The 26,702-nt window shown below is 34.5% G+C and overlaps 1 protein-coding gene across 1 annotated transcript in view; it reads right to left on the bottom strand.

Annotated features, from left to right (window-relative positions):
• The window catches only part of LOC103602793 (gamma-1-syntrophin), a 184,541-nt gene that overhangs the window by 57,760 nt on the left and 100,079 nt on the right, over positions 1 to 26,702 (bottom strand). Inside the window, exons 5-6 of the mRNA XM_008587229.1 lie at positions 5,387 to 5,539; positions 1,862 to 1,954 (exon numbers count right to left, since the gene is read on the bottom strand). Coding sequence (XP_008585451.1) covers positions 1,862 to 1,954; positions 5,387 to 5,539 — 246 coding nt within the window. The remainder of the gene's footprint in view (positions 1 to 1,861; positions 1,955 to 5,386; positions 5,540 to 26,702) is intronic.

The raw sequence follows: 26,702 nt of genomic DNA, 5'->3' as shown, positions 1-26,702 counted from the left end.
GGCAAACAGTATGGAGGTATCTCAAACAACTACAGGTGGAACTACCCTATGATCCAGCAAACCTACTTCTGGGTATATATACAAAGGAAAAGAAATCATCATGTCAAATGGATACCTGCACTCCCATTTTCATCACAGCTCCATGTACAATAGCCGAAATACAGAACCAACATAAATGTCCATTAATGGACGACCAGATAAGGAAAATTTGGTGTGCACACACACACACACATACACACACACACAATGGAATGCTACTCAGCCATAAAAATGATTGAAATTGTGCCATTTGCCACAACGTAGATGAGCTTGGAGAAAATTATGTTCAGTGAAAATTATGTTCAGGCACAGAAAGAGAAATACTGCATGTCCTCACTCATAAGTGGGTGCTAAGAAAGAAGGAAAGAAGTCTGGAAAGAAAGAAAGAAGAAAGAAAGAAAAATAAAAAAGAAAATGAAAAAATACCACAATGATATGTTGATCATTCAGAAGCAGAGAACAAATCTATGGTTACTAGAGTTGGAGGTGGGAAGGGAGAAGGGTTGGGGAGAGACTGAGTAAGGGGCATAAAGAATAATTATGATTTCAAATAATGAACATACTAATAAAAAATTGATTTGATCAACCCATGTTGTACACAGTTGATGTTAGTCAACATTGTCCCCCCAAAATCAATTATACTGTAATAAAAAAAAAAGAAAAGAAAAGAACAGCTACAAGATCTCTGAACTCCAGGCAGTGTCCTCCCTGCCTGTGATGCTTGGGGCCACCAGCCCCACCTTAGACTCCCACCTTCCAAAATCAGAACACTCCCCACCATCTCCAGTAATCACCCTTCCTCAAAAATGTGGATCGCTGGCTTAGTTTGTTGTCATTTGCTTTAGAAAATCCTGTACAAGTCTTAATTTCTAGATAAAATATATGTCTCAGTAAGAAATTACTCATTAATCCTTAAAATTGGTGAGAAGGAACATATCAATTTATATCTTAGGTGATACTTTGATAAAAGAGAAAGTGGCAGGCATCTAAGGAACAAATGTCCTCATGGGAGGAAAGAAAAGGTCTTCCCTGGTGACCAGAGCCTGAGTCAGAAGCTAAAGCAGTGAATGGAAGGAGATTAGCAGGTGGGTGGGTCAGTGGAGCTGTAAGATCACCTCCAATTAAAAAAATAATAATGTGTAATGCTTTGGCTTTGTCATTGTGACCCTGTAATCGCTATGGTTGATTGTTTTTAGATATGACTGCCTGAGAAAGTGCCCCTCATCATTCAAAGTGCATTACTCAGAGATGCATCTTCTGTGAAAGGGCATCCTCTCAGATAGTACAAAAGCCTGTAGTCAAGTGCTTATAAAGGTTCCACTACCTATCTAGAAACTCCAAACTTCAAAATTTCATCATTCTATAATTCTAACATATCAGCTATAAAAACTAAAAAAAGTTTCACCACTTTGATCTTGTAGATGTTGATGCAGAAAAATCATAATGGTTCACTATAAAAAAAAAAAAAAAAAACAGGGGAAAAAATGTCCCCTCAATTATATGTCCATACTTTTAGGAAAAGACAATATATAGGTACAGACATAAATACAGACATAGATATACTTATGCACAGACTGATAGATGTAGAGCTACTTTAATACATCTGTAATGTTTTGTTGTACTACATTTGCTTTATTAAAAATGCAAACTTTTTTCCTATAAACAAATTAAAGCATAATTCATCTTCTCTTCACAAAAATATGGATCTTAAATTTGACACATGACAACCAATAAAAAGCTGAAAGGAGTTAAAAGGTATTTCAATCATTCTTGAATTAGAATGTCTCCAGAAAATTCGTCAGAGCTGACCTGAACACATTACCTTTGTTGCAGCATCAAAGCAGATAAATCCTGTGCTGAAGTCAATCGTGAGTCCCATTAGATGACTTTCTAGCACACATGCATATGTCTTGCACTAGAAAGAACAAAAAACACTTAGTTTTCATGTGATTGAAATATCAATACCAAGTACTATGTAACAGCTCCTGTAATTAGTATTCTATACAATATCTAACTTAGTATCAGCAATAATTGTATAAGGAAGATAGTACTATCAATATCTTAATATTAATAAAACAGAAGCTGAGAGTGGTTTTTGGACTTGCCAAGTGGTATGCAGGGACAAGTTCTAATTCTGCTCCATCTTACCTTGTCTTTATGCTGTGCCACACTGTCTCTCTTTGCTATATTGACAATAAAACTGCTATAAAAAAATTTAGGTGTAAGGCAACATTATGTTAATTTGTTATATTCAAACCAAAATAGAATTAAAGTTTAAGGTATTACTTAAAATCTCAGCATATCAATTTCACAGATATTATTGAAAGAGAACTCTCAGGCATGCAAACACAGATTCAGTAACTGAGGAAAAAGAAAACATCTTGACCTTAACAGTTTGTATCCTTTCATATGGTGTAAGCTATTTCCCAAAGACATTTACTACCTGCCGTTTATTTGTATAAACCTACTGATTCTTTAAAAATCAACAAGTAATGACTTTTTACATTGAGATCTGAGTGTATTATAATTTTACTTATAGAAATAGTTTGGAAAGACTAACAAATACAGATACTGAAATATAAAAAAAAAACAGGATAAAAATCAAGTATGAAATTAGAACTTGGGGGTTATATAGAACATGAAGCATTGTTATATCCATAGGCCAGTTTTATTTGCATTTAATTTCAAACTATAGGGGGATACTCAAATGTTGAAAAGTACTTGTGATTCACATGCAAGATGAGAGAGATTCAGAAACATATATCTCAGGCAAATTTCAACACCAGTCCTTACATTTGGTTAGTTTTTATAATACTGCACATACAAATGCATTAATTAAATCACATTCTGACTGTAGTGATGGTGAAATACATTGAGTTGCCTTTACCAGAACACTATATTCATGTGTCTAAGCCTAATTTACAGAGAAAAATTATAACCATGCCATTTTATTCATTTTGGAGTTAAATTTTTCAAAAATCAGATTAGAGAATATACTTAATAGGCCTCAAAAGTTCATTAGTAATTATATTTGTTTAATACACGAGCATCTTCCATGCTTTTATCCACCCATTAGTATTTTATTAAAGCTGCTATCAACATTAAGGAATGTTAAAGGCTATATAATTTCCTCCTAGTTTAGACTTAATTGTTTGCTATTTTCAAGCACTATCATTTAAAGGAGAATATGCCCGATGAAAACACATTCAGTGCTGTGCATTAAAATTTTCCCATTAAAAGTTCAGCATTACAAATTATTTTTTTTTCCGTTAAATTTTTATTTTGTCAATATACAATGTATATGATTATTATGGCCCATCACCGATACCTCCCTCCCTCCTCCCTCTCCCCCCTCCCCCCCAAGAATGTCCTTTCCGTTTGCTTGTTGTAACAACTTCATAAGAGTATAGTTGTTATATCTTCTTCCCCACCCCCCCACAGCATTACAAATTAAATTACATTTTCTTAATAATCACTAAATTGAAACAAATACACATATGCTACAAATTTAAACCCACTGTTGTTTAATTCTATAAATTGTAATATTCACAAACATATCACGAGTATACTTGATCTATGTCTCATATTGAAATATTTGATTTATTGTTTAATTTCTATGTTTATTTAGTACAAAATTACTTATATAGAGAATAATAAATAAATATTATTCTTTTTAGGGAAATTCAAATGAGAAACATTTTAAAAGTCATTTCATTAATTTTCTTCCTTTCTATTTCACCATAGGACATATGCTTCCTCTTTATTTTTTTACCAATTTTAATGGTAGTGAAATATTGAGAATATAGAAGAAAAACACATAAGGTTCTTCATGTAAATATATTTCCATCCTTGAATATTGAAAATAACACTAACAAAGTGTTCAGCCATTCATTATTGAATTTTAATGCAGTAAAAAGGGGAAGTTATAAAATCTATAGAACAAGTAAAAGTGAAAAAGGTATTAAATATTTTGCTTTTCACATCCAATATATATCTTAAATTGGCATTGTGAATAGGCAAAGACATAGTACAAAGTATTTCACTGGAAATCAGCTTAGAGAACACAAAGCCCAGATTCAAAGAACAGTATCAAAATATAGAGCGAAATATATTTTTTTCTCTATCTCATTTCTAAACATGGGGAGACTTACAATGAAATCTTAAATTGGGACCAACATGTAGAAATTGCCACACCGTTGTTTCAAAGTGAAGTGGAATATTCTAGTGAAAGGACAATTAAGAAAGCCTAAAAATATCAATATATAACAAAAACATCAACTTTCACTTAATTAAATTATATTTTAATGCTTTAAAATCATCTTAGATGTTGATACAGAATAATATTTAAGATACTTTCTATCTTTCCATATTTTATATTAAAGTATCTATTTTCCTGAATTGAGTTTTTATGCCGCTAAATTATAAAAACTATTTCTCTGCTACTTTAAAATACTTTAGATACATGAAGATCCAAGAAGCATTATTAGAAAGTGTCAACTGAGCAAAGAGACAATCAAAATTTGAGTCTTCTCCCTGTCCTCTTCTGACCGTAATGTCACAGTGTTGCTACTTGATGGGTTGACTACAGAAGTTTGTAGTCAGAAAAAAGAAATTAGTTTAACATGTTGACAAAATATGCATCCTAATCTTCTATTATAGGCAAATATTAAAGTACAGTCAATATTATATTATAGTCATATTTGTTTTCAAAATTAAGTGTCCGTGTGCGTATTTATGTCCTTGCTCTACTAATCCATTTGCACGTGGCAAGCAAATCGTAATGTTTCGATTTTGCCACAGGTCTGTTAGAGGTCAGCACTAGAAGTGCTGTGGAAAGAGTAGGGCGATCAGTGAACAGGGAAGACAGGAAACCAGGAAAATGTTCCTGGATGACAAGAGCACTGAGAAAAGTTTCAAACACCATGGATGGTTTTGAAGGTCAGAGACAAAGGGAAGGCTTTCTAGAAGGAGCACCGTGAGTGAAGGAAGGCAGTAGGCTAGAAACGAGGTGTCATGTTTGGAGAACAGGAAATAGCCTTGCAAACAATTAAAATCAGAGTATCTTCTATATTAGATGTAAATTAGAGCAGTGTTTCATTAAAATTAGAAATCAATTTTTTATGAGTAGTAGGAAATAGCCCAGAAAAATAAAATTGTGGAAAAATGTAAATGTCATTCAGAGCCTTATCACTATTCATTTAACAACAATAGCTAATTATTGAATGTACATAAAGGAGGTCGAGACTCACAGACTGTATTTTTATACTACTTTGAATTTACAGTAGAGCTTTAGGGGAGTGGTCACACAGCTTTGGGAGTCATAGATTCTACAGTTCCACAGACTCACCTGTATCCGTTCTACTTCTAGAAAGGTTGCTGTTTGGAAGGCTCTTTCCCACTGGGCGAGGTCAGATTCTAACTCCACAGAGAAGTAAAGGTCCTCCCCAGACTCAGATTGCACGGTGAAGCAATGTTTCCGCCGGTCCAGAAGGTCACTGTCCTGATGAAAACCTGGAGTTACACAGGCTGGCATACATCAATTCATATTGCTAACACGGCCATTCCTTGAATTAACATTGACTAATGCAAGGTGCAGATGCCCAAGTCAAAAAGATAATACTCTACGATACCACTAAGTCTTCAATAAAAATGGATATAGCTACGTAGGCCTCAAAGTCAATCAGTAACACATGACTTTTCTGTATTCACACTGAAGCATGTCCGTAAAATAGAGTCAGAATTTCTGGCTTCGACTCTTACTAGCAACATAACTATTAAAGGATTTAATACATGAGACTCAGTATGAAGGGGTGGCACACAATTTCCTCCCTTTCTTACAGAGCTGCTAAGATTTTGAAATTCAATAATGCTCACGAATGTGTTTGCAAATTTTAAGGAGCTTTAAGAGAATGCTGGGTTTTCATTGAGTTGATTTCTGAAACTCTTAGAGAATCATAAAAATATTCTTCTCTATGAGAAACGAAAAAGTAAATGAGTCTGACAGGTCTACAGCAATTATATTGCTTCAAAATCCCACAGCACACATTTACCTCACTCTTGTAACTGTATTTCATTGATTCAAAAAGACTTTGACACTGGCAATTTCTTGCTCTAACTGAAAGTCTCCAACTAAAATGTTCACACATTTATATATGTTCCAATTTAAAGATGTTAAAATGTGAAAAAGATGCAGCTAGGAAATTCTGAAATAGGGTAATCCAATTCAATACATCAGATATAGCCTTTTTAATAAATGTGCAGTGCACTGGAAATTATCAAAAGGTTAATCACTGGTGTCTCTAAGCACTTCTTTATATGGAGGTATATAAATGTGTTAACAATAAACACCTAAAATGTTAGATGGCATTTTATGCTTTGGCAAGTGTGTTAAAAATAGTAACTATTTCCCTTGCTTCCTAGGTAGATGCCTGTAATTGCTGGTGCAGAGCTAATGAAATGCAGTTGTTTCCAGCATTGTAGAAAGTAGCTCTGACACTGCTGCCAGTAGATGCTCAGAAAGCTAAAAAGATGATATTTTCTCTCTGTATGTATTGATTTTCCTATTCTGTCTTAAGAGAAAAAAAATGAAAATATAATATTTTTCTGAGTATAGTCCAGTGATGAACAGATTGTAAAGTACATTTTAGTAATGTGGAGTTTGTAATGTCTGTAGGGAAGTTGACAAGGACAGATTTTAAGCAAATAACCACACAAGAAAATATGCTAGTACGAATTATTGTAAGTGCCTTTATAACAATAAGAATTTACATCAAAATAGATGGTGAAGTCAGGGAAATGTTCTCTAGGAAGTAAATTTTAAATAGTGGATGAAAGATGCATAGAATATTAAAGTTAAAAGTGGTGAGAAAGAGAGTTCTTTCCACAGAAAGCAGATGAGACTGGCAGAGGCCTGAAGCAGGAGTGAGTGGTGCATTCCGGAAATCCACAGAAAAGGTGGAAAAGATGTTGAGAACCAAGGCTGGGGAAGGACAGGGGTCACTGGGAGGTTATGAATTTTGGACTTGAACAAAAGTGTTATGACAAGCCACATAGCAAAAATTTTACTATGTCCTCTATACTGCAGATATTTCAACACCTACATTAACTTTAAAATTGATAACATGGGCACAAAATTTATATATTAACACTGCAGAGTTTCCAGAAACTGCCAATTTAATGGTTTATTAACTTGGCCGTCAGTATCCTTGCAATATATAATGTTAATTAATGTGTCATTACTAGACAAAAAATTTCAATATTTTTCCTTTTTATAAATTGCATGTTGCTGATAAAAACTCTCAACAAATAGGTATAGAAGGAAAGTATCTCAACACAGTAAAAGCCATATATGACAAGATCACAGCTAATACCATCCTGAATGGGGAAAAGTTCAAAGCTTTTCCTTTAAGAACAGGAACAAGACAAGGATGCCCACTCTCACGACTCCTATCTAGCATAGTACTGGAAGTTCTAGCCAGAGAAGTTAGGCAAGGGGAAGAAATAAAGGGCAGTCGAATTGGAAAAGTGGAAGTCAAAATTGTCTCTGATTGCAGATGACATGATATATATAGAAAGACCTAAAGAATCCTCCAAAAACTCTTAGAACTGATAAATAAATCCACTAAAGTTGCAGAATAAAAAATCAACATACAAAAATTAGTAGTATTTCTATACCCCAACAACAAACTAGCGGAAAAAGAAATCAAGAAAGCAATCCTATATACCATAGCTACTAAAAGAAAACAAAACAAACAAATGAAAAAAAAAAAAAAAAACCTTGGAATAAATTTAACTAAGCAGGTGAAATGTAGTTTCTGTGCAATGAAAAAACCAAACACAGATGAAAGAAATTAAACGGGGCACAATAAAATGGAAAGACATTCCATGTTCATGGGTTGGAATAATTAATACTGTCAAAATGACCATACTACCCAAAGCAATCTACATATTCAATGCAATCCCTATCAAAATACTAATGCCATTATTCACAGAAATCCTAAAATCAATCCTAAAATTCATATGGAACCATAAAAGACCCCAAATAGCTGAAGCAATCCTGAGCAAAAAGAACAAAGCTGGAGGCATTACACTACCTGATTTCAAAATATACTACAATGCTATAGTAATCCAAACAGCATGGAACTGGCACAAAAAACAGACACATGGATCAGTGCAACAGAATAGAGAACCCAGAAATAAATCCACAGAACTACAGTCAATCAATCTTTGACAAAGGCACCAAGTACATGTATTGAGGAAAGGACAACCTCTTTAATAAATGGTGATGGCAAAACTGGATATTCGTACATAGGAGAAAGAAACTAGAGCCCATATCTCTCACCATATACTAAAATCAACTCAAAATGGATAAAGACTCTAATGTAAAACCCAAAACTATAAAACTACTAGTAGAAAACATAGGGGAAACATTTTAAGACATTATTGTTGGCAAAAAATTTATGGAGAAGATTTCTAAATCATAGGCAACAAAGAAAGAATAGATAAATAGGATTATATGAAACTAAAAATCTTCTGCACAGCAAAAGAAACAATTAACAGAGAGAAGAGGCAACCTGGAGAAAAGGAGAAAATATTTGCAAACTTTTCACTTGACAAGGAATTAATATTCATAATATACAAGTAACTTAAACCACTCAACAGCAAAACATAAAATGAAATAATTAAAGTAATTTTATTTTAAAATAGGAAATGACCTGTATAGATATTTCTCAAAAGAAGACATACAAATGGCTAACAGGCACATGAAAGAATACTCAACATCACTAATCATCAGAGAAATACAAATCAAAACCACAATGAGATATCATCTTACTCCAGTTAGAAAGGCTATTATCAAAAAGTCAGAAAATAACAATGCTGGTGAGAATGTGGGGAAAAGGGAACTCATACACTGTGGTGGAAATGTAAATTAATACAGCTATTATAGAAAGCAGTATGAAGTTTCCACGAAAAACTATAACTAGAACTATAATATTTTACATCAATCTCATTGCTAGGTATTTCTCCAAAAGAGAAAAAAATCTAGCATACCAAAGAGGTATCTACACTCCCATGTTTATTGAAGTAATATTCACAGTAGCCAAGATAGGAACTCAACCTAGGTGTTCACTGACAGGTGAATGGATAAAGAAAATGTGATATATACACTCAATGGAATACCACTCAGCCATGAAAAAGAACGAAATCCTGCTATTTGCAGTAATATGGATGAGCCTGGAAGACATTATGTTAAGTGAAATAAGTCAGGCACAGAAAGATAAATACCACATATTCTCACTCATATGTGAGAGCTAAGAAAAAAAAAAGTTGAGCATATACAGTGTATATTGACAAAATAAAAAAAAAAAAAGTTCATGGGAAAATAAATTAAAGATAATGCAAAAAAAAAAAAAAAGAGCATTTAGAAGTAGAGAGTAGAATTACGGTTACTAGAGGCTGGGAAGGGGAAGGCAGAGGGGGAACTGTGAGAGGGTGGTTAATGGATGCAGAATTACAGCTAGATAGGAAAAATACATTCTAGTTGTGTACAGTACTGCTAGGCATCTATAATTAACAATAATTTATTGTATGTTCTAAAATGGCTACAAGAGAGGAACTCAAATGTTGTCATCACAAAAAAAAAAAGATAAATTTTTGCCATGATGAATTTGCTAAAGACCTTGATTTGATAATTATGCCTTGCATACATGTATTGAACTATAACTATATATCCCATAAATATGTATAATCAATGTTTCAATTAATAAATTCCTTAAAAAATAAATACATTACATGTTGCAATAGAATATTGAAATGACTTTCACATAGATTTTCTGTTCTCTTGGCAAAACTTAACTTCATTACTGTTTTAAAACTCACTTTAGCGTCTTCTATTACATTACCCAAGCAATGAAGCTCTCACCAACAAAGGTTCTCTAATCAACTCAGCAAGTATAGTTTTAGCATCTCTGAATACTAGTCGGAACTTGCTATTGTTATTTATAAGGCACTTCTCATGCATTGACTCACTAAAAACTGCCATGAGCATCTGAGCGTTTGGGGCTCAGTTCAGTGAGGGATGTCACATATGCAATGCAAAAGTAATAAGAAGAATTATGACAGTGCTACAGAGTTAAAGTGCTAAGGAAACAGAATAAGGAGCAATAAATCATTCTTGAGAGAAAGTAGGAAGGAGAAAGTTTTATTCTAGGAAGAATCCCTGGCATCATCAAGGATTTAGAGACAAATGTAAGAGCAGTCAGTTGCAAGCCTGAGCAAACCAAGGTGATCCTGCTAACAAATTCACGGGAGTGCACCTGCCAGGAAAAGCCACTGGAGGATTTCAGGTAAAAAGGAAGCAAGATAACTGTGCTTTAGAGAGAGAAGAGTGGGTGAGTAGGAGGAGAGAGAAGCTGCAAAAAAAGGAGCAAATTGGCATTCTTTTTGAGAAATTTAGTACAAAGTGACTATGGCCTAAATATTTTAAAGACCTGCTTTCAAAGTAATCATCTAAAATAATGGACACTGAATTGCAATCATTGGAGTTTTCACCTTTGCTGACTATGCCATTTCAAAAGATTGTGTTCCCTTTTCTTCTCTTTAAGTAGCTGCAATTATTATCAAGTTACATATGAGCAATAATATACGTTACTAACTGAACAATTAAATAATAAGATATAGTTTCAGGTCTTATATTTATATTTTTAATCCATTTTGAGTTACTTTTGGTATATGGTGAGAGGTACAGGTCCAGTTTCATTCTTCTGCATATGGATGTCGAATTTGCCCAGCATCATTTATTGAAGAGGCAATCTTTTCCCCAGTGTATATTCTTGTTGCTTTTGTTAAAGACAAGTTAGCTGTAAGTATGTGAGTTGGTTCCCAGGTTTTCTATTCTGTTCCATTGATCCGTGTGTCTGTTTTTATGCCAGTACTATTTTTATGCCAGCACAAAACAGCATGCTATTTTGGTTACAATAGTTTTGTAACATAATTTGAAGTTGGGAAGTGTTATGCCTCCAGCTTTATTTTTTTTGTTGAGGATTGCTTTGGCTAGTCAAGATCTTTTATTCTTCCATATGAATGTTAGGATAGCTTTTTCTTTCTTTCTTTCTTTCTTTTTTTTTTTTTTTCCTTTTTGGGCCTGGTAAGGGGATCGCAACCCTTGGCTTGGTGTCGCCCGCACCGCGCTCAGCCAGTGAGCACACTGACCATCCCTATATAGGATCCGAACCCGCGGCGGGAGCTGCTGCAGTCCCAGCGCTGCACTCTCCCAAGTGAGCCATGGGGTCAGCCCTAGGATGGTTTTTTCTTTTTCCATGAAGAATGTCATTGGTATTTTGACAGGGAATGCATGGAATCTGGAGATTGCTTTGGGTAGAATGGACATTTTCATGATGCTAATTCTTTCCATCCAAGAGCACAGTATGTCTTTCCACCTTTTTGTGTCCTCTTTAATTTCTTTCAGGAGTGTTTTGTATTTCTCCTTGTAGAGATCTTTCATCTCCTTGGTTAAATTGATTCCTAGGTATTTTATTATTATTATTATTATTGGCAGCTATTACAAATGGGCTTGTTCTCTTGATTTCTTTTTCTGCTAGTTAATTACTGGAGTATCAAAATGCTACGGATTTGGGGGTTTATTTTATAGCCAGCAAAACATTGTTGAAATTGTTAATCAGCTCTAAGAGTTTTTGGTGCAGTCTTTAGGTTTTTTATATATGACATCATGTCATCTGCAAATAGGGACAGTTTGACTTCATCCTTTCTAATCTGGATGCCCTTTATTTCTTTCTCTCACCTGATTGCTCTGGCTAGTACTTCCAATACTACATTAAATAGGAGTGGTGAGAGTGAGCATCTCTGTCTTATTCCTATTCATAGAGGAAAAGCTTTCAGTTTTTCCCCATTCAGGATGATATTGGCAATTGGTTTGTTGTAAATGGCTTTTATTGTGTTAAGATAATTTCCTTCTATACCTAATTTTCTGAACTTCTTTCTTATGAAGGGATATTGAATTCTATCAAATGCCTTTTCTGCATCTATTGAGATTTTCATATGGTCTTTGTCCTTGATTTTATTGATGTGGTGTATTACATTTATTGACTTGCATATGTTGAACCATTCTTGCATCCCTGGGTTGGAACCCACTTGATAAGGGTGTATAATTTTTTTGATGTGTTTCTGTATTCTGATTGCCAATATTTTTAAAGGAAAACATAGGGGAAAACTCCAGGAAGTAGGACAGACTGGGCAAAAACTTTATGAATAAGATCCCAAAAGCATAAGCAACAAAAGAAAAAAATAAACAAATGGAATTATATCAAAGTAAAAAGCTTCTTCACAGCAAAGGAAACAATCAACAGAGCAGAAAGACAACCTACAGAATGGGAGAAAATATTTGAAAATTATACATCCAACAAAGCATTCATATCCAGAATATATAAAGAACTCAAACAACTACACAGTAAAAAACCTAATAATCCAATAAAAAATGGGCAAAGGAGATGAATAGATGTGTCTCAAAGGAAGACATACAAATGGCCAAGAGGTACATGAAAAATCAGAGAAATGCAAATCAAAACCACATTGAGATATCATCGCATCCAAGTTAAACTGGCCATTCTTAAAAAGACCGAGAATAACAAAATTATACATCCAACAAAGCATTCATATCCAGAATATATAAAGAACTCAAACAACTACACAGTAAAAAACCTAATAATCCAATAAAAAATGGGCAAAGGAGATGAATAGATGTGTCTCAAAGGAAGACATACAAATGGCCAAGAGGTACATGAAAAATCAGAGAAATGCAAATCAAAACCACATTGAGATATCATCGCATCCAAGTTAAACTGGCCATTCTTAAAAAGACCGAGAATAACAAATGCTGGTGAAGGTGCAGGGAGAGGGGAACTCTTCTACCCTGTTGGTGGGACTGTAAATTAGCACAGCCATTATGGAAAACAGTATGAAGGTTCATCAAAGAACTACAGATAGAACTATCATATGACCCAGCAATCCCACTACTGAGTATACATCCAAAGGAATGGAAATCATCATGTTGAAGGGATAACTGCACTCCCGTGTTCTTTGCAACTCTATTTATAATAGTCAAAATATGGAACCAGCCTAAGTGCCCATTGGTGGACATTTGGACAAGGAAAATATGGTATATACACACAATGGAACAGTACTCAGACATAAAAAAGAATTAAATTCTGCCATTTGCAGCAACATGGATGAGTCTGGAGATAATTATGCTAGGTAAAATAAGCCAGATAAGGAAAGAGAAATACCACATGTACTCAGTCATAACTGGGAGGAGGAGAAGGAGGAGGGGGAAGGGGAGGGGGAGGGGGAGGGGGGAGGAGGAGGAGGAGGAGGAAGAAGAAGAAGAAGAAGAAGAAGAAGAAGAAGAAGAAGAAGAAGAAGAAGAAGAAGAAGAAGAAGGAGAAGAAAGAGAGAGAGAGAGAGAGAATATATTGAACTTTTGGAAGGAGAGAACAAACCTAAGGATAGCAGAGAAGGTGGGGAGCAAGGGAGGGAGTTTGGGGAGTGATAAGACTGTTAAAGGGCATAAAGAAAAATTACAATTTGTAATAATGAAAATGGTAAAAATAAAAAATAAAAGTTTTTAAAAATTTTAAAAAGACTACAAAAATATTTTGTTCTTGAAAAAAATAAAATTCAAATAAGTAAATAAGTAAACAATAAGATATGCCTAGAGACTGGTGTTGGCTAGAAGTGTTAATAGCATAATGAGTATTTATGCATGTTTATCCACATTGGTATAAATGAGAGTGTGTGTGTGTGTGTATAAATATACATGTATATTTCTCTCTCCCACTATTTCTTTTTCCTACTTTTACATGTATGTGCTTTAATGAGGCCATAAAAACACAGGCTCTATCATCAGATTGCTGTCCGAATTCAAATTTCATCTTTATTATTTTTTAGTAGGTAATCCTGGGAAAACTTATTACCCAATTTATATCTATAGTTTTCTTCTCTTATCTGTAAAATGGAAATTATTAATTGGTCTGATAATGATGATTAAATAAGATACTACATGCAATTTATTTTTTTGATGCATAGTAGTTGTTAATTAATTTTAGTGATCTCTGTTATCAATGTTGATATTAAATAAATATGTCATTCCATAATCTCTCTTTCTTTGACTTCTCCTCTATACATATTTTTCTATTTTTTGTCAGTGTGACTTTTCCCTCAGTATAAACAATAGCCTCCAGAATACTTTTAGCTCTTCAGAAAGAATCATTTAATAGTGGTAATTACAATAACAATTGCTAAACATATCTTGAGCACTGTCTTTGTGCATTTATCTCACCTGTAACTTCTTCAGAAGTTTCTTCTATTTTGTTAGATTTGTTCCAAGTCCCCAGGCACTTTCTGCAGACCAATAACCATATGCTGCACTTCTCAGATTTATAATGCAATACCACATAGAAACAGCATCTTACCAATATGTTTGCTAATAATGGATATTTTTTCTAAAGTATTCAGAGGTCAGTGGATATAACTAAAGTGCTCTTTTACTAAAAAATAAATAAATGAGCCATATGTTTCATTAATTATTGAGCTTATAGATATCACCATCCACAAATTTTCTATTGTGCTTAAAACTTGTAAAACTAAAGGCGGTAAAAGCTGCCCAAAATAGTGGGTTGTCACTATGGCAACCATGTGTCAGTGGTTTCCTCTGTCCTTCACGTGCAGTAGTTTATCCAACAGTTGCTAATATGACAGGCCACTTGTTTTACACTTTTTCAGGTCCCAGTATTGCTCTAGTAATAGAGTTATTTTTCCTTCAAATTAATGGCATCTGTGAAATTGAGGCTCAAAATGAAAAAGGGAAAAGCCAGAGAAAGGATAAATATTTTTACATCATTATATTAAATATAAGGACTTTATAAACCACATCACATAACCAATATGTTTACAACTGTTAAGTTTGCTGCCACTTCTTTTATTTGAACTTTTAGTGAATCAGGAAGTCTCTCCATCATTAGGCATGAAGTTATTTAAACCAACCAAAAGTTGTAATTTTTAGTAATAAAAGAGGAACAGGCCTAGGAAGGATCTTTAGTTACAAATAATGATTTTTTTTCTTTTGTAGCTATTCTGTTAGTTAAAAAATGAGAGGAAAAAACACACTAGAAAAATCAAATCTTGCCAACTAATTTAGAATTTTGCTTACAGGAAAGATTAAGTGTCTAAACCACCTGATTAAATCTACATCAAGTCCTATACTGAAAATGGTAGTTTTAATAACCTATTGTAATACTATTTTTCATTTTTATTGAATCATTATTCTTGGCATTACTGTGTAGTGAAAATTTTCATATAAATCAACATATTATTAGGAATGTTTTCCATCATTGTATTTTGGAAAAGAGAAAGTTGGGAAATTGACTCAAAACATTATAAATCTGACTCTATACATTACAGAATAGAAAGGATATTAGGAATTATTCAGCCAATGGTGACTAATGTAGACAGATAACTTCTACCTCAAATTATATTAACAGACAAATGATATAACCTCCACTTTTTTTTTCTTTTGTGCTAGACATATATTTAAAGTCAGTGAAAGTAATACATAAATTTTGAATATTTTCATTTTTATAGCTATGGCAGTTTGCCAAGATATTAAAATTACTTTTCTATTAAATTCTTACCTAATGTCCACCAAACTAATTATTTTCAATATTATCTAGCCTTTAAATTATTACTCATATACTTAGAAGTAAATCTCATGATCTCAAAGGAAAAAAAATTTAACTTCTGAAAAAATAAATGGATTTTTACAATTATTATTTTAAATAAATCTTTAAATAATTTAAAATAAAACTCAAGACATTTGGGATATTTAAAAACTCTGCTAAACATCAAACCAAGTGAACACTCTATATATACAAATATTGTTTAAGAAAACAATAATTGTGAACCTTATAAACAGAGGGTATGTTAGAGGGACAGGAAGTTGGTTGGCGTCAACATGTTTCTTGCTCATGAGAGTCATTAGAATGTAAATAACCTTGGTTTTACTCCAAGATATCGGTTAAAGTATTTGCTTCTGAATCAGATAAATTCCAGTGATACGAGGAATCATTATTAAATTCATAATTAAATTCATTATTCTGGATTTTAGTTGCCTTATCTGGGAAAGGAAGGAATACCCCTTTAAGTTTTCTCCTTCTTCTTAGGAAACTATAATAACTGATATAAACTAGCATATTCTTCAAATACAGTCTGTAAGTCAGTCTTTGCAATAATCCATCAAAATGGGCTATAATCTTTATTTCTCTGAAGGAAGGAGGTCATAAATGCATCCCCACTTTGGAACCTGTTTGGCCTCGGGATTAAGACCGTCAGTTTGGGAGTCATTCGGTGAAGTTCAAATGTCAATGTTATCATTTATTTCATCTCTCTAAGAATCAGTGAAGGCATTTTTTTTTTTTTTGTCTTTTTTCGTGTCCGGCAACGGATCGCAACCCTCAGTGTCACGCCCGTACCGGACCGGGGCCAGCAACGGGATCGCAACCCTCGGTGTTGCTCCTGCACCTCGCTCAGCCAGTGAGTGGGAACCGGTCTGTATGTGGGATCCGAACCCTCGGCGGGAGTGCCTGCCGCGTTTCCCAAGCGGCGCACTGTAGCAGTGCGCCACCGGGCCGGCCCCAGTGCAGGCATTTTTTAAAAGGAGATGATAGTAACTGCCTCAAGATTCTTGTGAAGATTAAATGAGTTGATAGGTGAATATCACTTAGAAAAGAGACTGGTACATATTAAGTGCTCCATAGTATCAATAGTAATTGCAATATTAACCATCACTAATATTGAGTATTACCAAATAACTAGATCAGCTCTGATCCAAATTCTTTGTGCTTTCCATACCACACAAACAAGGACACACACACACACGCATACACACATCTGTCTCTGTAATACAGTGTGATGCTGCTATGGTAGAAAACAATGTATAAGAAAGAACGAGGACAACTCCATCTTCTAACAAAATTCGCTAACAGTATTCACAATGAAAGGGAAACGTGATTGCCGGAAGTGTGTATTCTATAGAAAAATCTGACTCATCTGCAATTCTCTAGAGTATGTAGTGTGTGCGTATGCATGTCCATACAGGTGTGTGAATTCTGTCCCAGCTTAAAATAGCTGCATAAAAGCTAACTTTTGTCTGTACAGATATGTATTTATTATTCCTGTTAATGATAATATTATCCATTTGAAGAAAATCATTTATGTTATGAAATACTTTTACAGATATTATCCCATTTGTATCCTATATTTGAGAAAATTAAGGTTTAGTAAGGTCAAATGACTTAAACAAGGTCACATACTGAAAACTTAGAAATTCTGGAATTTATAATGAAATATGTTTTTAAAACAGGTAACAGCCATCCACAGATTTTTCTCATTATTGGAGTTAGAATACATATTCTAAGATGAAAATTTTTAGGATCAGTCATTTTTGGAGGTAGAAGTAGCTTATGTAAGGTAGATGTGGAATAAACTCCCTTGCATCTCTATGGCCCTTAGAGAAGTGGAGGTTTAAAACAGCAGACTTTGGGCCGGCCCGGTGGTGCACTGGATAGTGCGCCGCTTGGGAAGCGCGGCGGCGCTCCCGTCCCAGGGTTCGGATCCCACATACAGACCGGTTCCCGCTCACTGGCTGAGCGAGGCGCGGGAGCAACGCCGAGGGTTGTGATCCCGTTGCCGGTCCCCGGTCCGATACGGGGGCAACACTGAGGGTTGCAATCCGTTGCCGGACACGGAAAAAGACAAAAAGACAAAAAATAAATAAATAAATAAAAATAAAACAGCAGACTTCTTAGTAGCATCCCTCGTATCACTGGAATTTATCTGATTCAGAAGCAAATACTTTAACCGATATCTTGGAGTAAAACCAAGGTTATTTACATTCTAATGACTCTCATGAGCAAGAAACATGTTGACGCCAACCAACTTCCTGTCCCTCTAACATACCCTCTGTTTATAAGGTTCACAATTATTGTTTTCTTAAACCTATCCACTCATCAGGTCTTAAGCTCCTTCGCTGACTTAGATTTAGATTTCCACAAAATTCAGGGACATGAACAACTAAGCCATGTGGGAAAATGCTATGCACCTTCAAAGGGAAAATACTTTTTTATATGATAATTTTTTTTTAAGTGGATAGATTATAAACAATATTATCAAAAAAAGCTTTTTACCTTTGTATTTGATTTGCATTCTTGATTTTTTATTTAATACACTTGAAATAGTTTTCATTATTATTTTGATTGATATCAGAAAGAATTTTCCCTAAGACATTATTAAAACAAAAAGAAGCTTTACTAATATATATTAGCAACACTAGAACCAGAAAAGCAAACAGAGACACTCAAAATTGTAAAAATAGTTTCTGATATTATTGAATAGGATGACTTTCAAAATTGCCTAGTGAGATTAACGGTTTGAATTAATATTTATAAGATTCCATCTTCAAGATTTCAATTCTAATATTCTACCTCTGAGAACAATTACATCATATTTTAAAAATCCTGAAGTTCATGCTTAAAAGGCCCATAGGCAGAGAGTATGTGACTTTCCAGAGAAATGGCTATCCAGGAGGGGAAAAATACTACTTGTTGCTATAAGCAGAGACATCAGTGGGTCACAAACAGTAGGAATGTGGCTGGTCATTTTGTCCTACCTTGAAGAAATAATCTAAACAATCTTATGTGTAAATGTCCCTAAAGAATAAAATTGTAATTCTTAGCCTTTAATATTTGGTATGTGGGATTTATTACACAGCAGTTTATACTAATTTTTTCTTAAGCTTTCATCTATGTGATTAAAAACAGATTGTCATCACTTTTTAGAAAGTAACCTCTTATGTCCTTGAGGACAATTATCTAGACACCTCTTAGCCTCTTCTTTATTAAACCAAATGAAGCAAATTATTTTTCCTTTCCTCACAGGTGCTATGTTTCAGCTATTTGATCCCCTTAGTATCTCTCTGCTGCAACCTATTCAACTTCTTCTGAATCCCTCAAGTAGTAAAACCCATAAACTGGCAGAATGGACTCATCTGGGTCTGACCAGCATGGGGTGTAAAGGGAGTAATTGCACTTCTATTTATATATCCTAGTGTACTGTATTAGTGCCCTAGTGTACTGTATTAGTGCCCTGGCTGGGGAGATGTAGAAAGTGCAGGTCATTATGGGAAACGGAACCTGGCAGCAAAACCTCTCATAAAATGTATTCAATTAATCCTGCACATTTTGTCAGATGAAGGGGAAGTGTCGGGGCCAAACTGTTCAATTAGTACTTATTAATATAAATGATATAATCTTTGGCCTGGCTTCTGAAAAAAGACTCAGGGTTAAAGAGTGATATTACCAACCCGGTCACATTATATGTTCTCTCCCTCCACCCACCCTGTTGTTACTGCTTTTAAACAAATACATATAACTTTCAACTGTGGAAACATCTCCAAACAGAGTTCAAGTACTCACTACTACCTCAAAATTTATTTCACTGTTGGTCTATAGCAATACCCATATGAGGTACATAGTTGACATTCAATAAATCGTGTATTGCATGCCTGTTGTGTGCCAGGAATTGTTTTGGCGTGGCCACATACCATTGAGTAGAACAGATGACATCTCTGCCTCATGGAGCTTTGAGTGAGAACAAGACAAACCATAAAGCAAACAAGAAATACGTCAGACAGTGGTAAAGCCAGTTAAAAGCTTTAGAGCGTCCTGCCATCAGGGAGGCATTGCCGTTCATACAGGATAAGAAAAGGGATCTTAAAGGAGGTGACATTTGAGGAGAGGCATGAAGTGAAAGAGTAAACCTTTTAAGATATTTGGGGAGGAGGCAACCGGTTCAAAGAACCCTGAGGACGGTGTGCAGGCTGTGTTCCTGGGCAGGGAGCAGGAGGCTGGAGCAGAGGGGAGGGATGAGGCGGGCGGTGGGGCGGAAATCGCAGAGTGTCCTGAGACCCCACCGTTTTACTGTGAGTCCAACTGGAAGCTAACAGGAGACAAGGGCTAAAGCAGGAGAGAAATAATGAGTCAAATATACTTGAGGCATGAGGACGGCCAGGACCACAGCAGTGGTCTAGGAGATAATTTGCTGATGTATCACATAAGGGACATGAGAAAAAGAGATCTCAGGGGTGACTCCAAGGTCTTGGACGTGGGTAGTTGGAAAGTTAGAATGGCCGTTAACTGAGATGGGTGCTTTTGGTCTGGGAGGAAATGTGAAGTTTGAGATGTTTACTAGATATCCATGCAGAGGTGTCTGGAAGCAATAAATACATTTGTCTGGAATGCAAGGGAGAGCTCTTAATAAACTCAGAACCATTGGCTTATAAACGGCACTTAATGCAACTGGAAATTGGTTGGGAATACCTAAAAGAGTGAATTTCCACAAAGGATTATTAGCATCACTGAATGATGTGAGCAACTATTGGTCTTCCTCTCTCATTTTTCCACAAAATAGTATAACCATCAAGACATATTTCAGGAATAAATTTCCTTTTACAATCCAAAAATAGCATTATTATCAGCTTTCTACATTTCTGTTCAACAGAAAACAGGTTATATGTTATGTATAAGTATATATAAAAATGTACTACTTAAAACCATATAAAATGTTGCCCATACAGGTATATACACTAATGAAATATGTTTTAATCTATGCAATGTTGTTGGTAAGAATAGAGCCTATGAAAATAATTGAGCATTGTATAACTCAGAGCCATAACTTATGTCTGGAATAAAACACATCCCTCCCTCCTTTTGTAATTCTTTTCCATTTCTGACATTTAAAAAACTATGTGCCCTATAAAGTTCATTGCATTAGTTTATCTTTCAACATCAATAAAATGCAAGCATATAACCTTTGTATCTTTGATTTTACATAAATACAAAGCACATGGATATTCCTCTGTCTAAAATAAGTTCTTATATTTGCACTCAAATTTAATAAACTCTTAAAGTCTATAATCAATCTATTAAATAGCATTTACTATGTTAGCTCTCAAATTATCAGATCAATTAATAATATTTTCTATATCAATTTATCTTTCGTTAAGATGGTTATGACTTTTATTTGAAAGCACTTCTCCAGAAACAGAAGTATAGGGTGGGAGACACACCAAACAAAACAAAGTTTAAATATTTGTTTAATTTCATTTAAGTTGTGGTCACATATTACTGTTCTCGAGTGAATAAAGCCCTGCCCGCAGGGTCATTCTGACGGAGTGTCAGTACAGACAGGAAGTCTGTTCACCTGCCGGTCATTTACTGTCAGCAAGTCTTTAAGCTGGGCTGGAGCTGTGTGCACATACCTGGCTCTGGCCTCACCTTCATTCTCACTTCTATGTTGCAGCCCAATGCTTCCACATCACTAGAGCCCCAGGATGCTGCACTTGAGGGCCTTGGGTCAAACTGGGGGCTGGTGAACAAAGGAAGACAAGAGAGGGTGGCTGGGAAGGGCACAGGCAGAAGTGGTGGACGGAGTGACTGCCATCCTGCAGCTATGCTGTAGTCTGTCCACTCTGTCCTCATGTTCTAGTGTGCGTAAGCCTAGAGCCTCTCCCAGAAACAAGAGAATCTGAGAATGCTACCTGCTAAGGACAATACAGTCCAATGAGAAAAACTGAATGTATTGTTTCTAGTGCTTTGATCCATTTACATCATTTTATACCACATGTATTGACCAGCTACAGCTTCGTTAGCCTTTTGTCCCTAAGGCAAGATACTGAAGCCCTTAAAAAACATATCACACAAAGATTCCTGACATGATTTGCAAATTTTGTGTGAGAACAACCAGACGAAGGAATACCATGTGATTCATTCTGTTTGAATTGTTATATTAAGCAAGTCTTTAAAGTGAAATTGCCTGTCGCATACAATATCCTTTTTGAAGAAGCTACGAGCATCTGTACACCTGGCCTCCTCCCACTGGCACACAAGGGAAGCAGATGGAGCAGCGAGTTGCAGGACCTGCAAACGATGTAGTCAATTACTATCCTCAAGGCATTATTATTGAAGGCAGTGGAGAAACAGCAGCACCCTAGGGGTCAACAGACGAGGGTTATGTTTCCATGTCTGCTGACTCTATGAAACAACAGGCGCAGGGATTCCCTAGGCTCCTGGCCAACCTATAGATGGTCTGCCCATGACCTCCATATAGGATGCGGATGCTGAGAAGTACCTACCATTGAGTAACAGCCTTATCTCTGATAACTGAGACACTGTTCATTTCTCTCTACAATATGTGTGACTGTAACAGAACTTATAACACACCTAGAGAAAAGCGAACTCCAAGAGTTACAAAGATTGTCAAATGCCAGCTCACCACCAAAGAAATGAACCTGTTCTCTTAATTTCAAGCACTTACTCAAAAGACTGTCCTCTGATTCCCAGGATGAAAGGAGAAAATCATTCAAATACTTTTTTGGACTAAAGTAAAATGGATCTGGTTCCTTACATCTGTCAGAAAGTTATATCATTCAGCAAGTGGATGTGGGGATGACATTGGATAAAAATGAAGAAACCGTTGCAGTACACATGACTGATACCACTTCAGGGCAACACACATTTTGAGAGTAATTTAGAGACAGAAATCACTAACATGTAATGCTTACTATGAGCCCTTTTAAAGCATACTTATTCATACTACTAACTCTACAATGTAGCTGTAATTATAATTCCTGATTTAAGGATGGGGATTCTGAACAAATGTAACTAAGTAACACTCATATATCATGATACACTGCTGGTAACTCCTGGATCCAGAGATCACCGAGGCCACCTGATGCTGGTGCATACTATTAAAAAGACACTGCTCTTTCTCTCAACTAACTAATCTAGTAACTGTGTTATTCAGACATACAAAAACGAAATAACATTTAGTATATAATATAAGCAACCGAAGTATGCAAGCACTTACGGAAACAAAAATAAAGGCCATAAAATTATTTCTGGAGCTAAGCAGTAATGATAAATATATTCCTAAGAATTGTCTTAATTTCTATGAATTCCATTGGCTGTTATTCAGAATAAACAATAATACAGGAAGAGAGTTACTAAGTTGTGTGGTAATGCTAAACAGAAATTGAATATTATTCTATGTTTTGTTTAAAAATATATCGAAAAGTTAGCTATTGTTTCCAAACATTATAACCAATATTTCTAAGACACAATTACAAAACACACCCAAACACACACATATGCACAGACACACATACACCTGTGTGTTTATGTATCTGTATCTATGTATGTATCTTTGGAAAGAAAACCATTCTACCAGAGCACATTGTTTCTCTCCAACTACTCTTGCCACAACAAATTGTAGCCCTACGAAGAGTTTTCTCAATAGATAGTTTAAAAAAATTTTAAAAAGATACTCTAGACCAATTTTAAGGATATTTCATTGCGTTTATGCAGTAATCCTTAACGGATGAAGGTCTCAGAAAGGGATGGTACCTGGTTTCCTCTGGTATTAACACTTTAATTCACTTTTAGAAAGAATAATATAAGGTTTTGAAAGGTAAAGCAGTTTTAAAAACGTATACTATAGTAAATTTGCAAGGAAAAACATTTCTGTAAACATAAATCCAAAAGTATTAAATCTAGAAAGATTATGGAAAGATTTGAAATAGACCTGAAGAAATTTAAGCTGAGTAGAGGATTATAAATAATTCTCTTCAAAAGGGATACTTAAGATTGGCACCAAATTGATTTGGGTGACAAAACTTATTTTCTAGTTTTTCCCCTACTCTAAGGATATGTTCTGACAAACTGTCCATATAAAATTTTACTAACCAGAAAATTATTATGGGATATAAGTAATCACATATTTAAAATACTATTAAATATTCAATTCATAAGTCATATTCAATGCATATTTTATAAATATTTATTTGACATATTTTAGGCAGATTTTCCTTAGTTATGCTTTCATATTTTAACTAAAATTATTGGAGTAAATTAAAATATTAGGATTTAAAACAGTAATGGTCCTCATTAATGCTTATTTTCAGAGTAATATTTTGGCTATGCTGCTAATTCAGTTTGAAGGGGATACACTTCTACAACACGGAAGTGTCTAATCATTCATAAGCAGATTGCTGCTAGACCTACCTATATGGAGAAAGAATGCCCTGTAAATAATTAGATTTTGAGATAGAGTTTTGGTTTATTTTGTATATATCTGAGTGAATTGTGCCTCAAATACCAGAAAACAAAATTAGAGTATCTTCTGCACATTAAGTTTTTAATGAAGTGAAGTGACTGAATCCTTTTATGACCACATCCTATTGCTGAAAGATATTTGTTTGGTTGAAATAGGACTTTAAGTTACTTTACGAACTTCATGAAAACATTGTAAGGCTATAACTTTTATAACAAAAGGATAAACAAACATTTTGGGAATCATCAGAGAGATTATAGAAACCATATACAATGATTTAAAATATTTTGACAAATTCATGCTTTGTTCACAACTAACTTACAAAATGCAACACAACAGCATTACTTAAAAACCATCACAATGTGAGAAAGTCAATGAAATATGTGTCACTAGATAAGGACAAATTAAAAAGATCAGAAACATCTAGAAAGAAAAGAAAACAAATGGAAAGGAGTATGAAGCCATGATTCCTCTGAGCTTTCAAGAGCATGAATAGGTCAATTAAACATATTTTTTAAAATGAGATTATGGAAAATGGTTTGGAGGTTCCTCAAACAGCTGAAGATAGATCTACCATACGATCCAGCTATCCCACTACTGGGAATATACCCAAAGGAATGGAAATCATCAAGTCGAAGGTATACCTGTTTCCCAATGTTCATTGCAGCACTCTTCACAATAGCCAAGAGCTGGAATCAGCCCAAATGTCCATCATCGGATGAGTGGATACGGAAAATGTGGTATATCTACACAATGGAATACTACTCAGCTATAAAAACAAATGAAATACTGCCATTTGCAACAACATGGATGGACCTTGAAAGAATAATACTGAGTGAAACGAGTCAGGCAGAGAAAAAGAAATACCACATGTTCTCACTTATTGGTGGGAGCTAAAAAAAAAAAAAAAAAAAAAAAAAACAACAAAAAAACAAATCAATTCACTCACATACACACACACACACACACACAAAAAAAAACCGGGGGTGGGGTGGGGAGGAAGATATAACAACTATACTTTCATGAAGTTGTTACAACAAGCAAACGGAAAGGACATTCTTGGGGGGGAGGGGAGAGAGGGAGGAGGGAGGGAGGTGTCGGTGATGGGCCATAATAATCATATACAGTGTATATTGACAAAATAAAAATTTAATGATAAAAAAATATTCATCAAGGAAAAAATAAATAAATAAAATAAAATGAGATTTAATTAGTTGATACCATAGCTTGAAAGATGTCTTGGAAAAATAGAAATCAGTACCTAATAAAACAGATGCTGAATTTATGGAACTCACTATCAGGGAAAGGTACATACTAAAATATTAATAAATCCAAGATGTTATTAAAATATCAAAAAATAAAAGATAACACCATGTTTTTATCAATGATGATTATTTTATTATGATGGGAAGCTGGATTTGAAGCTGCTGGGACTGGTGTTATGTTTGGCACTGACTTCCTGCCTGAGTGTGCTCTGTGGTGTGCACAGACAGAACTTGGGGTGGCCAAATCCCGGTCCTTACCCAGGGCAGCAACACTACAGTTTTAGTTTACAGCCTGTAAAGCCTCTTAAAAATCGCCAGGAAAAACAGGTTTCTAGTATTGGAGGAAAAATACAAAAACATATTTTAGAAGCTTGGATTTTAGAAAGGTACTAAGCATTTTATGGAAATTTATTTCTAAGGTATTGCATTGAAAAAATGAAGTACCATAATCATTTCAAATGATTTAATAAAATGTAAAACAATCGATAAATTTAAAAAATTTTCATTTAAAAAATGAAATCTAACATAAATATATTGATAAAATGCAGAGACACATCTTTTTTACTAAGATGTTTTCCCTGAGAAGTATTTTGTTTTAAAACTGATAACTTCAGAGTCAAGTTACAATCTTTTCTATTAACACCTGTCATTGATACAAAATTCTACTGTAAAATAATTCTTTATATAAATTGCAGTCTAATGTATTCTTGTCTCTAAGAAACCTTTAACACTTGCCTAATAATGATATCAATATAGCCTGATACCAAATGTCATCTTTTACATGTCGTTTCTGTAATATCTTCATTTATGTGCGTATTGTATATTTCTATATGATTGTATATTTATTTTTGCTTTTATTTTAAACCAGATTATAAGAAATACACTCTGATTTTTGAGCATCTCTTTTCTATTCAAAATGCCAGCAGTGGTGGTAATGATATAATAATACTGAGTTTAGATTTTTAATCACTAATATAGTACATATGGGGTGTAAGAAAATATATTTGATATCAAAATATGAGGATCATGAATAAATCTACATATATTTTATTCCATTAAGATGCAATTATCTTATTATGCTAATTTTAAGAATGAAGTCATTTTTTTCTATTTACCTCTTTCTTTATCCCACTAATTTTTTTTTTTTTTTTTTTTTTTTTTTTT

This window comes from Galeopterus variegatus, unplaced genomic scaffold (assembly GCF_000696425.1).
Source record: "Galeopterus variegatus unplaced genomic scaffold, G_variegatus-3.0.2 Scaffold4305, whole genome shotgun sequence".
In the NCBI taxonomy this organism is placed as follows: Eukaryota; Metazoa; Chordata; class Mammalia; order Dermoptera; family Cynocephalidae; genus Galeopterus; species Galeopterus variegatus.
This window is presented reverse-complemented; position numbering and strand designations above follow the sequence as displayed.